General features: G+C 39.1%; 1 protein-coding gene across 1 annotated transcript in view; it reads left to right on the top strand.

Moving 5' to 3' along the window:
* The window catches only part of EGF (epidermal growth factor), a 58,021-nt gene extending 49,300 nt beyond the window's left edge, over positions 1 to 8,721 (top strand). The window contains exons 23-25 of the mRNA XM_069855505.1: positions 1,894 to 1,996; positions 5,434 to 5,536; positions 8,167 to 8,721. Of these exons, the coding sequence (XP_069711606.1) occupies positions 1,894 to 1,996; positions 5,434 to 5,536; positions 8,167 to 8,390 (430 nt within the window). The 3' untranslated portion in view covers positions 8,391 to 8,721. The remainder of the gene's footprint in view (positions 1 to 1,893; positions 1,997 to 5,433; positions 5,537 to 8,166) is intronic.
* Positions 8,722 to 12,570: the final 3,849 nt, after the last annotated feature.

The raw sequence follows: 12,570 nt of genomic DNA, 5'->3' as shown, positions 1-12,570 counted from the left end.
ATTGCTATACTGCTTTTTCACATGATCTACTGTATTTTGAAATGCACCAATTAAGTCTGTAATAGTCCTGTTCCTTCCCCTGTGATGGAGAATACCTATCTCCTTTGAAATGGAAGAAATTATGTTGGAGATCTGCACATGTCAATTTGGAAAGTGTGTGAACTGGAGGCCAAGAATACCAAAGAATTCTATTGGTTTGTTCAGTGTATGTAGTCGGCTGAACAGCATTGTGTTATTTTTTATGTTAAGTTTATGTAGTCTGACTGTATACTGTGCCAAGTTTCTCATCTTCCTTGGAAAACAAGGATGTACCTCATTTCAACAACAACAAAAAATCTGAACCACAGATTTAACACCCACAATACTTCCACCTCAGTGGGCCAAGACCATGCAAAAATTAACAGTAGGACTGGGATTAGGATTGAGACATTCTTGGCCTCTTGCCCATGCTGGGAAACTAGATTTCCCTGCCTTGTCTACTTGTGCTCAGTTGCACATGAAGACACCTGTGTCCACCCAATCCATCCGGCATCTGTTACTCTGCATACTGTAAAGCAAGATGTAGAATTAGTGATCCTCTTGAGTAGGGCGTCCTGTTGAGGACCAAACCTGTTTGTGATCTCTGTGCAGGATTTTATAACTCTTGAGTAATGAGATCAAGTTCTGTCAGCACTATGATCTGCAATACAGAGCAGGCACATCCAGGTGAAAAACATGAACATCACATTTGCCACAGTGTCAGGAGAAGTCAAAATGGACTAATTTACCTTATTTCTCAGCATTCTGCACTGTGGATATACCTTCAGATCTGATGCCTATTTGAATTTTTATTAGCAAAAATTAGTCCCAGTCTTTGTATTAACAAAACTAGTCCAAATTTTATAATCCACTGGAGACAATTGTTATAGAGAATCTGGGGAGAAAATCCATAGTAGACCCAGGTCTTTCTCATTTCTAGCAAAAACCAAATTCTATTTATATTGTATTTTCATGAGGGGAGCATTATATGATAATTATGGCAGATGCACTTTCCCAGGTACTATATGAATATGATGTAGAAATAAAAGGAAAATTCCTACTTTCTTTAGTATGTCTATTAAATATTGAGTAAGAGGATGTTATAACTTGAGACTTCTGGAATTTGAAAAGCGTAATGTTAATTCTGTTAGCTGATATCAAGGAGAAGAAAAAACACGCATAAAGTCAGTAAGGATGTACTGATTTGGATCTCAAGTAGTATAAATGAGCTAATTTTCCTATAAACTTGTTTTCTGTGTTGGGGCTTATATTGGCTTTTAACATTGCCTTGTGAGCAATTGCTGTTTAACTCTAAAAATAACTTCTGAATTCATGGAACTGGCCACTCAGGGCTGAGTATTTGTATCCTTTTCCAACTTCAGGTTTTACTCCTGGCTTTTTATCCCCTTGAGCTAATTTTTTTTATTGTGCTTTTTTCCTGAAATGTCTTTGTTTCGAGCTTTTTGAGGTATATAAAGTACAGTCAGATTTTTATTTCTTGAGCTTCACCCACAATGCTTTTCATTGTATTGGATGAAATGAACATTTTTGTAAGAGGTATTATAGATAATGTAGTATGAGAAAATGGAAGGGGCTAGTTAAAATATGAGGCCTGTTGTGTTTTTCAAATGAATGACCCTTCACAGATGGTACATTAGAACAAACATTTGTTCACTTCTTACTGACTTCAATTTCTGACAAGCTATTTGTTTTAACCACTGTGTGGTAATTGACAGCAATGCACACTTTCAAACTGAAGCAAGAAAACAAAGTATCTATCCCTTCTGTACATATGCATAGAAAAATGTGTGAAAGGAAGCAGCATCTGTTCCTCCCAGACCAAAATAATCTGTTACAGCTTTTTTTCTGTTGCAGAAGTCAAAACTTTTATAAGAAGAATCTCTATGCAGAAGCAATAAGGAATGCCAGCAACCATGCTGACAATGAGAACGTGACACCTACTAGCAACAAGTCTCAGGTAACTATATTAATGTGGAATGGAGAGGGAAGCAGGAAGGATCAAAGAGTGCTAAGGATCCACTTGAGATTATCCATCAAATTATTCACATCTTAAATACATTAAATAACTGTTAGAGTCTTCAAGTGCTTTGCTGTGAACCCTAGTTCATCTTACCTCATTGTTATCCCTCAAAGTTCACAGCTGGCTGGATGTATTGCAACCATTAGCCTGTATTATTGTTAGCTTTGAATACAACAGTTGGAGAATTGTGTTCTAAATTAAGGAAATGTCAATGTGATGACATGGCATATCACAGAGTTATTTTCACAGAAAAGTATGCCCTCTGTAAAAAAAGGCTTCTTGGAAGCGGAGTATTGTGCATGCTACATGAGATGTTGAACTTTATTTTGTGTGTTGATGAAATTATATGTCTTTGTACTAGAGGCTGCCACCTGGTAAAGAAAAACAACCAGGATATTATCGGGCACTTCAGGAGGGAATATAAAATACAAATTTTGCACTGATGTAGGTAGAAATTCCATCATGATGTGGGTGTAGTGGCTTGGTTCTGTTCTTGTCTTTGAAGCTGCATCAGAGGATCCGGCCTCCTAAGATCTGATTTAAAGACCTGATTGTCACTGCCACTAAAATGACATTACACTGCAAAGTGATAGGAATTGGAACTTGAATTTGACAAAAGTCATGTAATTGGTATCTGTGCCTAATTCTCTCCCAGTGTGAGACTCCTTTCTCAGAATGACATGGCTTAACCTGAGGGCTTGTCTGCACACACATATCATTCAGCTCTAAATAAGCTGCTGTTATGCAGGTATCACAATACTTGTCCAGGTAGCATCATATAGTCTTCAAAACAAGCGCGATGATGCCAGTGGAAAAAACTACTGGAAGAGTTTATGCTTGCACAGGGTTGGTGATAAACTCTAGTGAAACACATGTCTTTTTACTGGGGTAACTGCACATATTTTTCTAGTATAGGTATTACTGCAAGCTTTTAAAGCTTTGAACACCCAACTGTAGTTGAAAAGGTACAAGAATCATGTGTGTAGTAGTCATAGCCACTAAAGAATTTGAATTTAAATGGCTTGACGTTTGACTCTGCTCCAAATCTTTGAGTCCAGAAAAAGATGAGCTTGGTCCACTTAGGAGAGTGTTTGAGAGGTTGAATATCATGTAGTATTCATATTCATAGTGCAAATCTAAGGATTTTTAACTAACCCAAAGAAAGCCTTGTAAATTGTTTAGCTTGAGCGTCTGGCAGGATTTGAGTGGGTAGCCATTGAAAAACACTATGAAGCATCTGCAGGGAATATTGAATTGACTTAACCCTGGTTACAACATTTTGTTCCATATCTGGTCAACTGCACACTTTTGTGGATCTTTTATTACCAGCAATTTGTTTCCCCATGTACTGGACAGAAAATGTGCTGAAACGCAGTGATGTCATCGTTTGTTCACAGCAGAGACAAAAAACGTAGCTCTCAAAATATCTGAGGCAGGGAAAATCAGAAACATTTGTTGCATCTGAGAACATCTCTTTGCATGGGAGTGGTGCTCTGGGAGGCCGGCAGCTCATAAACTCTGTCCCTACCTGCTGTTGTCCCCACAGTTAATGCTAGTGGTCAATGAAATTTTTGCTGAATACATGACTAATTAGACAGCTAAGCAATGTACTGAATCAACAAAACCAATTCCAGTGTACTCATCTATTACACACTCGCGTCAAATATCACCGTTTGTTCTTGCACAGGGAGACATCAATTACACAAATAATTTATTGCAAAATGCTTGTTGTAGGATGGAAGAGGAAATCATTGACACTTTGCTAATTGTTGCTGCTTACACAGTAGTGGATTCCTCTGGGTTTGTTTCTTGCATGTGATTTTCTACGTGCCGACGTAGCCATTGAGGGTCAAGTTCACTGGGGCTTCATGCATCCATCAACTCAAGTTAGAAACTGTAGAGCTGCCAAAAAGGGGCAAGAAGTTGTCTATTTCTAGTGTTCACTTAAAGTGGATTGTTGGGGAGTTTTATGTGAAAACAAGATTATACTACATTGGGGACAGAAAACTCTATGGTTCCTCAGCACTTAAGGTACTGGAGTACATTTTTGGAGCCTATTTATTTACACAGCATTCATAAATCTAATGAAGGACTTAGTATGGGGACTGGATGATGTGTACACTAACTGTAAAGAGCTCATGAAATTCACTCTACTACTCATTTGTGAGGCTAGAGAGAGAGTGCAAGGAATTTCTTGATCTTGCCCACCTAGGTTAATGCAGAGGATAACAAGCTTTTATGCTATTATACACATCAGTTGCTACATATCATCATACTGAAACTATATCTATAAATTGTCTGAGTGTAATTCACTTTTCCTTTGACTTCTGTTCTGCCAAGCGAGGCTACATTTAGCTGAGGGTATGCCTGGATTTTTTTTTGTATTTGATTTAAAGTTCCATAAGCCAGGCTAGGTTCGTCCCAGGGATATGTAAGCCTTGGTTAACCTCTGCACATGCCTGGATTTTGATGTTATTCCAAGACTTTTCATCTAGTAAATGTTCTGCTTTGCACAGTCAAAGGCAGTTTGCAGAACTGCTTAGCTGCATCTCCTCCAGGGGTCTGTCACATGTGGACTAACAGCTGAAAGCCTACAGATTTTATGTAAATGAACTGATGCCTAAGTAGTCACAGCTGCTACATCTACATTTGTGTTCTATCCAGATAAATCCACCAATTATCCACCTGAACCACTGACTCTGTCTGTTCTTCTGTTGGAACACCTTATTCAGAGACATTTTCTTTTCTTCCTTGTCTCTGATCTTTAAACTTCTCCCTTTTACTGCATTTCCCTCTTCCCTCTATACTATTTCAGTACTGTGCTTCACATTGCTTTCCTCCACTCCTGGTTTTTTTCTGTTTTCCCCTTGGTCTTTTCAGCGTGTTCCCCTAGAAGATCCTGTCTTCTGCTTCCGAGGTGCCACTTCCACTGTCACTGTGGGAGGATGGAATTGCACACCCCAGGTGGTGCTGAGAGCTGGAAAGGGAGGCTCACTCCTTCTTTGTGTCTGACAGGGTTTCCTGCTGTCTGGTTGTGGGTATTTCTCATACTTTAAAAGTGGCACTCAGTACTGTGGAGGAGGTTGATTTTCATGTACTTTTGTTTCTGTATCTGGAAAGGTTGATTTGCGAAGCAAGAGAATTTACTAGACCAAGACCACACTCTTTCCAAAGAAAGACTGGGGCTGTCATCAATTCAAATATTTAATTACCTGCAGGGGAATGGTCATCCCAGAAGTCAGGATGACCTTCTTTCCCTCTGCTGTGATTGGAGTTTGTGGCCCATTTAAATTGCCTCTTGGGTTTCAGAAAACTGGTTCATTTTACATTAATTTGGGCCTTGTATATTTTGTGCATATTGTATGTATTTGCAGTTTGTGATTGTTAAGGAGTGTAACAGCTCTCTGGAGACTAAAGCGGTTGATCTAATTGAGTGTGAGACAACAGATCCTCATCCTACCTGTCCTTCAGAATATGGTGAGTAGGATTTCCTTCCTTGTTAGATCTCTCCTCACCTTTGTACCAGCAGGAGCAGCAGCTCATAGAGGAAACAGAGAAATCAGAACTATAATTCTGGCCCATTTGTAGCTGCTGTGAACAGCAGAAACCATGTTTGTATTGCTGTGAGACCATTCAGTCCTTTACTTTGCAGATTATTCATGAGAATTGCACCACAACAGTGCTTTCGCACTCATAGGAAGCCAGATGCTTCTCATGATAGTAATATCGTATTTTTGTATTTATATAGAACTTCACAGAGTTTCTTCGTAGCAAGTGAGTTATGTCCATCATATTATGGAGAATGTATATCCATGGGAAGATATACCTTGACAGTCCTTATTCATGTAGTCAGGATAACAGACATGGCGTGAAGAGTCCAGGTCTCCTCAAAAATCCTTTGAACTGCAGCAGCAACTGCAGTTCTGCTTTTTGTGTTAAACAAGATGTTTGCCTGCTTGGGGAGCATTTGGGGTTTAAAGATGAAATGAATGAAGGATGTGTGCCTTATATCTTTGATGCTCAGGCAGCAGGCAACACAGTGGCACAATGGGCCTCCATGGCCCACAGTTTACTAGATGGAACACTCTGAGTTTGAGGAAATGCTGACTTATAGATAGCAACTGAATCTCCTTGTTGTTCAGGTGATGAGTGATGGTGAAAGACTCATACCCTTTACCATTTTTCTTATTTACTGTATACAGCTTCTAACTACAGAAGTTACTAGAGAACCCAGTTTTCATTATTCATTTAGAAATATGCAAAGACAAAAATTTGAGGGTGCTTCAATGGGCAAGCATCTTGCAATATTTTCAAAACTGCCTATCCTATCCTTAGACATACATTGGAAAATCACTTTATTCATCAGTAGAAAATATGCCTCACGTTTACTTGGTTGAGCTAATATTCATAGAATCATAGAATCTCTGGGTTGTAAAAGACCTTGGAGATGGTCAAGTACAACAATACCTGTCTACTACCAAATCATATCCCTAAGCACCTAATCTACCAGTCTTTTAAATACCTCCAGAGATGTTGACTCAATCACCTCCATGGGCAGCCTGTTCCAGTGCTTGATAACCCTTTCAGTGAAGAAGTTTTTCCTGATGTCTAGTCTGAACCTCCCCTGGCACAGCTTGAGACCATTCCCTCTTGTCCTTTCACCTATCACCTGGAAGAAAAGACCAAGACCCAACTCTCTACGGCCTCCTTTCAGGTAGTTGTAGACAGTGATAAGGTGATAAGGTGTCCCCTCAGCCTCCTCTTCTCTGGGCTAAACAACCCCAGTTCCCTTAGCCATTCCTTATAAGACTTGTTCTCCAGCCCCTTCATCAGCTTCATTGACCTTCTCCAGACATGCTTCAGGACCTCAGTATCTTTCCTGTAGTGAGGAGCCCAAAACTGAACACAATATTCAAGGTGCAGTCTCACCAATGCTGAGTACAGGGGCACAATCACTTCCCTGGTCCTGCTGGCCATGCTGTTTCTGATACAAGCCAAGATACTATTGGTCTTCTTGGCCGTTTGGGCACACTTCTGGCTCACGTTCAGTCGGCTGTCAATCAACACGCCCCACAAGGTGCTTCTCTGCCAGGCAGCTTTGTAGCTACTTTTCCTCAAGCCTGTAGGGCTGCACAGGGCCATTGTGTCCCATGTGCAGGACTCCACACTTGGCCTGTTGAAACTCATCCGGTTGGCCTCAGCCCATCAGTCCAGCCTGTTCAGACCCCTCTGCAGAGCCTCCTTATCTTCAAGCAGATCAACACTTCCTCCCAGCTTAGTGTCACTCGCAAACTTCGTATAAGTACATTCAATCCCCTTGTCCAGGATATTGACAAAGATATTGAATAGAACTGGACCCAGCACTGAGCCCTGGGGAACATCACTGGTGACCGGCCTCCAAGTCCATTTACCACCACTCCTTGGGCCTGGCCATCCAGCCAGTATTTTTACCCAGCAGAGGGTGTGCCTGTGCAGGCGACTGGAAGCCAGTTTCTCAAGTAGAATACTGTGAGAAATGCTGTCAAAGGCTTTACTGTGAACATGTGTAAAACTGTATCATCCAGCGAAGGAAGCCTGATGTTTTCTATTAAGAGGCTCTGTTTTCATTTATAGTTTTATCAGATGCAGCTGTTGAAACAGAAATAATCTCATGTCAGATGCCTGATTTTTTCCTAGATGAAAATTTTAGAAAAAGTCATTCAACCATTTTAGGTAACAAGACTGTAGACAATCTGATGTCTTTTCTAATATATTAAAGAAAGTTCTTACACCATGCCAGTGAATAATTCTAAGATCTTATGATTAAAGCAGGGGCTTTAATTTTGCCAGGCAGGTAGTCTTCCTGTCATGAGCATGCATTTTCCTGTTCTTGTATATTAAAACAGAAAACCATGAAAGTTGCCTAGGACAAGTAATTTCTTAAAATCTGAAGCAAGTTATTGACTTTGCCTCTTTTTTGTTATTTTGACATTAAATGGTTCTGTAATTTTCTGAACTCAATTCTCTGCTTCCATTTCTAGCTTTCCTCTCTCAAAGCTGCAATTAGCTTTCTTTTAGCTTAGAAACTTCTTAAATGGCTTTCAGTAATACATATCCATTTTCTCCAGTGGAAGAACAGCCTATAACATATGACAAAGCAGCAGAGACTTTGACAGAAGAGGATGAAGAACAAGGCTGTCAACAAGAGGTTCCTGTTGGTGAGAAATTGCATCAGCCCATGGCAGCAGTTAAGAGCCCTCCCCAGACTCCCCAAAACATCCACCTCAACCCCTTGCAGGAACAGGAGCCCTGCAGACTTGCCCCAGCCAGCCTGCTGATGCAACCAGACTAGAAGCAGCCTGGGTTTGAGTGAGAAAAAGAGGAAGGATGAAGTCAGTAGAGAACTTGAACTCAGAAAACACTGGAGCAACTCTCTCTATTTTTTTTTTTGTTGTTAAAATTCGCTTTAGAAAAAAAAAACCACAAATCAAAACAGAACGGAGAAGTCCTTGCCACTCTTTCCCTGTTATATCTGCTTGGAAGAACTACTGTAAGGACTGTATCAGTACTCGGTAAGTATCACTTCAAGGGTCACTGCTGCTAACTTCATTTACTGCCTGCTAAGAGGACACTGAGGAGAAAACAGGTTAGTAAGTGATTTGTCAGAGAGAAGTATTTTCTAATGGAGTCTTTACAGATACACACTCGGAGTCCAGAAACCTACCTAGAAAATAGGCCACAAGCACAACTGCAGAAAAAATGGAATGGAAAATAATACAAGAAAAATAATTAAAAATTAATCTTTTTATTAATATATTGTTAATGTACACTTTAAACACGTCTCTAGTGCTGCTGTCAAGCCAGTCTAACTTCTTGGACTTCACCAGAGATATTCTTGTATCTGCCTCTGTAACTGAGCATCAGATGGGGTCTTGTATTTCTCAGGTTTAGTGGGCTGGAGGATCGTTTGTGAGCGTATGGGCCTGAGTCTGCTTTCAGCCCTGTGAAGAAGCACGTGCTGGAGTTGTCCTTGCGTCACAGAAGCCTGGCTGGCAGCAAAGCCACTATATAGGACTTAGTGTGGGGAAAGAAATCCAACCAGTTGTTACTCCAAAGGAACAGGAGGAGTGGGACAAACAAAAAACACTTCAGTTCGGACTGACTTCATGTAACTGATTTGTGCTGCCTGATAAATCCTATGGAATCAACTGGAAAACAACACAATTTTTTTTCTTGTAACTGGCTTTCCAACAGCTACGTTTCCCTTCCAGTTATTTACTAACTTGCTTATAAAGCTGTGATGTATACAGGATTGTAGCTTAGTTGTTTATCATCTCAAGTGATTTTCACCTCTTTTCTTGACTCCCTAATGTGTTTTCAGAAGGTTTGAAGGTATCTGGAAAACAGCTATATTACTAATAAAATTTTGTTTGTAGGGGAACTCTCAGTCCTCTGTCTTTGAAGCATGCTGCTACAAGTATTGGACACTTTCTTTAAACTCCACTACAGTGCCCAACACTAGTGTTCCTTGTAATTAATTAACTGGATAATAGTGGCGAATACTGTCAATTTGTGTGCTTCCTATCCTGTTTTTGGGGTTTTAGAATCTTGCCAGGGAGGTATGGGATGTTGTAATTTGATTGCCAGGTTTGTCAGCCAATGATGGGAAAGAGTATTGAAAGGCTCTTGCCTCTTGCCCAAAACACGTAAATGCTTGAGTAACTTTGCAGAGTCAGTCTGATTTATGTTGGTGTAAACATTAAGAACATTGAGTCAAAGGTGTCTGAATTACAATAAATATGATGCTTTATTGTGTAGAGAGTTGTCACTCATTTCTTTATCTTCTAAAGTGATTTTTACTGGTAGTTTTGAATTGCTGAGTCTTTTATTCTAATCACATCAGCACTGAATTGGTAATAAACTTGTAAAATAGGCATTTCCAGAGCTTAGCTGGAACCAGGAGCAATGAAGACACATTCTCTTGTGTGAATGGCAACAGGAGTGCTTCCATGGAAAAAGAAGTTGTTGAGGTTAGTTGGCATACTAAACTGTGCTGAAGAGAGGACAACCACAGACCTGAACCATTAGTATTTGGTAATTTTATTTTAAGTTCTCTATACTTTATTTTCATTAGCATTGTTAAAAGCTTCCAGTCTGGATTTTCTGGTGTTTCACAGCTCATCATTGATCTCATGTATTTTGATGGGAAGAGAGTCCAGCTACAGACAGCTACAGAGGCCTTGATTCAGTAAAGCATTTTATTTCCAGAAGAGCTATACAGTAAAATGACCCTTGCACTTTGATTATCTCTGGTGAAATAAGTTTGTGTGTTTAAAATCCAAGTGTTGTGTTGAATGGCAGTTAACATTTAGTTGGATATTTCCCCACTCAAAGGAAATAAAAATTTTTAACTTTGACTCTTGTCTAAGCAAAGGTGTTTCAGGCTCCTTACAAATTAGTTTTGTATTCTACTTCATGTTCTGTTTACTTTGCTTTCCTTCAGACTAAGGATCTAATTTGAAATTTGATAGTATTCTTTACAGAATAAGATAGGAAAACTGAACTGATATGTCTTTGTAATTAGAGGGTTTTTTGAATGTTAAATGTTTCCCAAACTCAGCTCTGGATTTAAAGTAATCTTTAGTGTAAAACCTTGAGATGATATTTCAACAGAAATATAATATATTTGGTTTATTTGTATGTTTATAAAGCTATTGATTTATAAAATAAAAAAGAAAAAAGATTCTTGGTGTGCCTCTTATTTTAAAAGAACTGAATGATAAATTCTGGTTTCAGTTAACCCATGTCATGTTTGTTGATAACTCCATTGATTTTGTACAGCTGCAGTGTGTAATGTGTTGGAGCAGCATGAGCAGATATCAAGGGATTTCCTTTCACTTCTCAGAGAATCTGTGCTAATGAGAATTATCCTCTTCAGCTCACAGATAGATCACAAATGGAATATGGTAAGTTTTTCTTTATTATTTTAGTTATACATTCCCATAAACAAGTAGAAGCCGTAGACTCCTTTTTTGAGGGGCATATTTAAATGGCTTTATTATGAATGCTGCTACTTGTTTGACTAGAAATATTATCCATGGCTTCACAGTATGTTCTGCTTTACATACAATTCAGTTGAAGTCAAATGGTTGAATTTGGGTGGCTTCTCAGATTTTTTTTGGCTAATTTTCTTTCAGATAAACACACACTCCCTCCTAAAATTTAAAAAATTATGAAACTTTCTAGGTAAGTAGCTAACTTAGTATTGACCTCAAATACTACTAGTGCACTCAGATTTTTAAAAATGAAATTAACACATGTGTTGTTGTGTTGTAAAAGAGGAATTCAGAAACATAGGGAAAAAAAGCTTGACAAGTCCAAAGTGAGGAAACTGTTGCGCAGTTCAAAAAAGCAAGGAAGAAAATGAGTTTGTTTAGTTTAGTGAATCATGACTTTATTTAAATTGACATTTCAATTTTTAAAGCCATATTTTCATTTTAAACTAATTTAGGAATGATTCCTGCTCATTCATAATAAGCACAGGCAATGCATGGTTCCTAGTCACAGGAATGCATGACACATCTAATTTTAAGTCCCTTTTGCAGCCACTTGTAGCTTTGCAGAATTTTATCTGTTCAGGCAAAATTTTTCCATCCTGGTAATCTTTCAGGATGAAAATACTTCTAAAAAAATTCTAGGAAAAAAGTGAAGAATTATTTGGAATGGGATTAGGGGGAGCCTCTGCCTTGTTCACATATATTGTGTTTTTATCTTACTGAGAGTAATTTTATCTCATGTTATTTCAGAGTGATGCCTACGCTGTTCAGTTAGTCTTCAGGACACACTTGGTGTAACTGCCTTGCTCCCTGATAACTAGCCATCTTTATCTCAGTGCATGTGAAAAGGAAAGATGTTATTGGCATTAGAAGCATCCCCCAGAGCCCCAGGAATGCACCCCAAACACAATCTGCAAGGGTGATAGCCTAAGTTGGCTCACATTCCTCTGGTCTATTTTTTATTGAGACTGCTGTTTAATGCCCATTTTGTTGTGGACCAGGAACAGCCAACTTTGTAAATGCCATTCATCATGGGATTAACTTTCATGCACTCCTCAGTATTGAGGTGGACTAGATTCAGGACAATGAAAAACCTTAGTCCCTTCTAACCAGCCTTTGGTGCTCTCAGTATCCTGCAATTTCAAGCCCCTGAGGTGACTGTAGCAATAATTATCTATAAGGATGCAGAAGCCCTTTTGTTTAAGGATCCTGATCAGTGTCCTATCTGCCACTCAAGCATAGGTGTTGCAACCAGAATGTCTTCTCCCTGCCTACTTTTGTTTTGGAGAGGAGAGTTCTGACTCTGTAATTCTATTAGATACAAGCAGAAGCTGAATCAAATCCTAGAAGGAATTTCTGCTCTTCATAGATCAAAACCCTGTAGTCTGACAGCTGCCTTTTTTCCAGGTAAGAAGTTAGGGTATGTCTCCAAGATTAATTTTAGGAACATCTAAGTCCTAGACCCTTGTTATCCCT

The sequence above is a fragment of the Phaenicophaeus curvirostris genome, chromosome 4 (assembly GCF_032191515.1).
Source record: "Phaenicophaeus curvirostris isolate KB17595 chromosome 4, BPBGC_Pcur_1.0, whole genome shotgun sequence".
In the NCBI taxonomy this organism is placed as follows: domain Eukaryota; kingdom Metazoa; phylum Chordata; class Aves; order Cuculiformes; family Cuculidae; genus Phaenicophaeus; species Phaenicophaeus curvirostris.
Note: the sequence above shows the minus strand (reverse complement) of the source record. Positions and strands in the feature narration are given on the sequence as shown.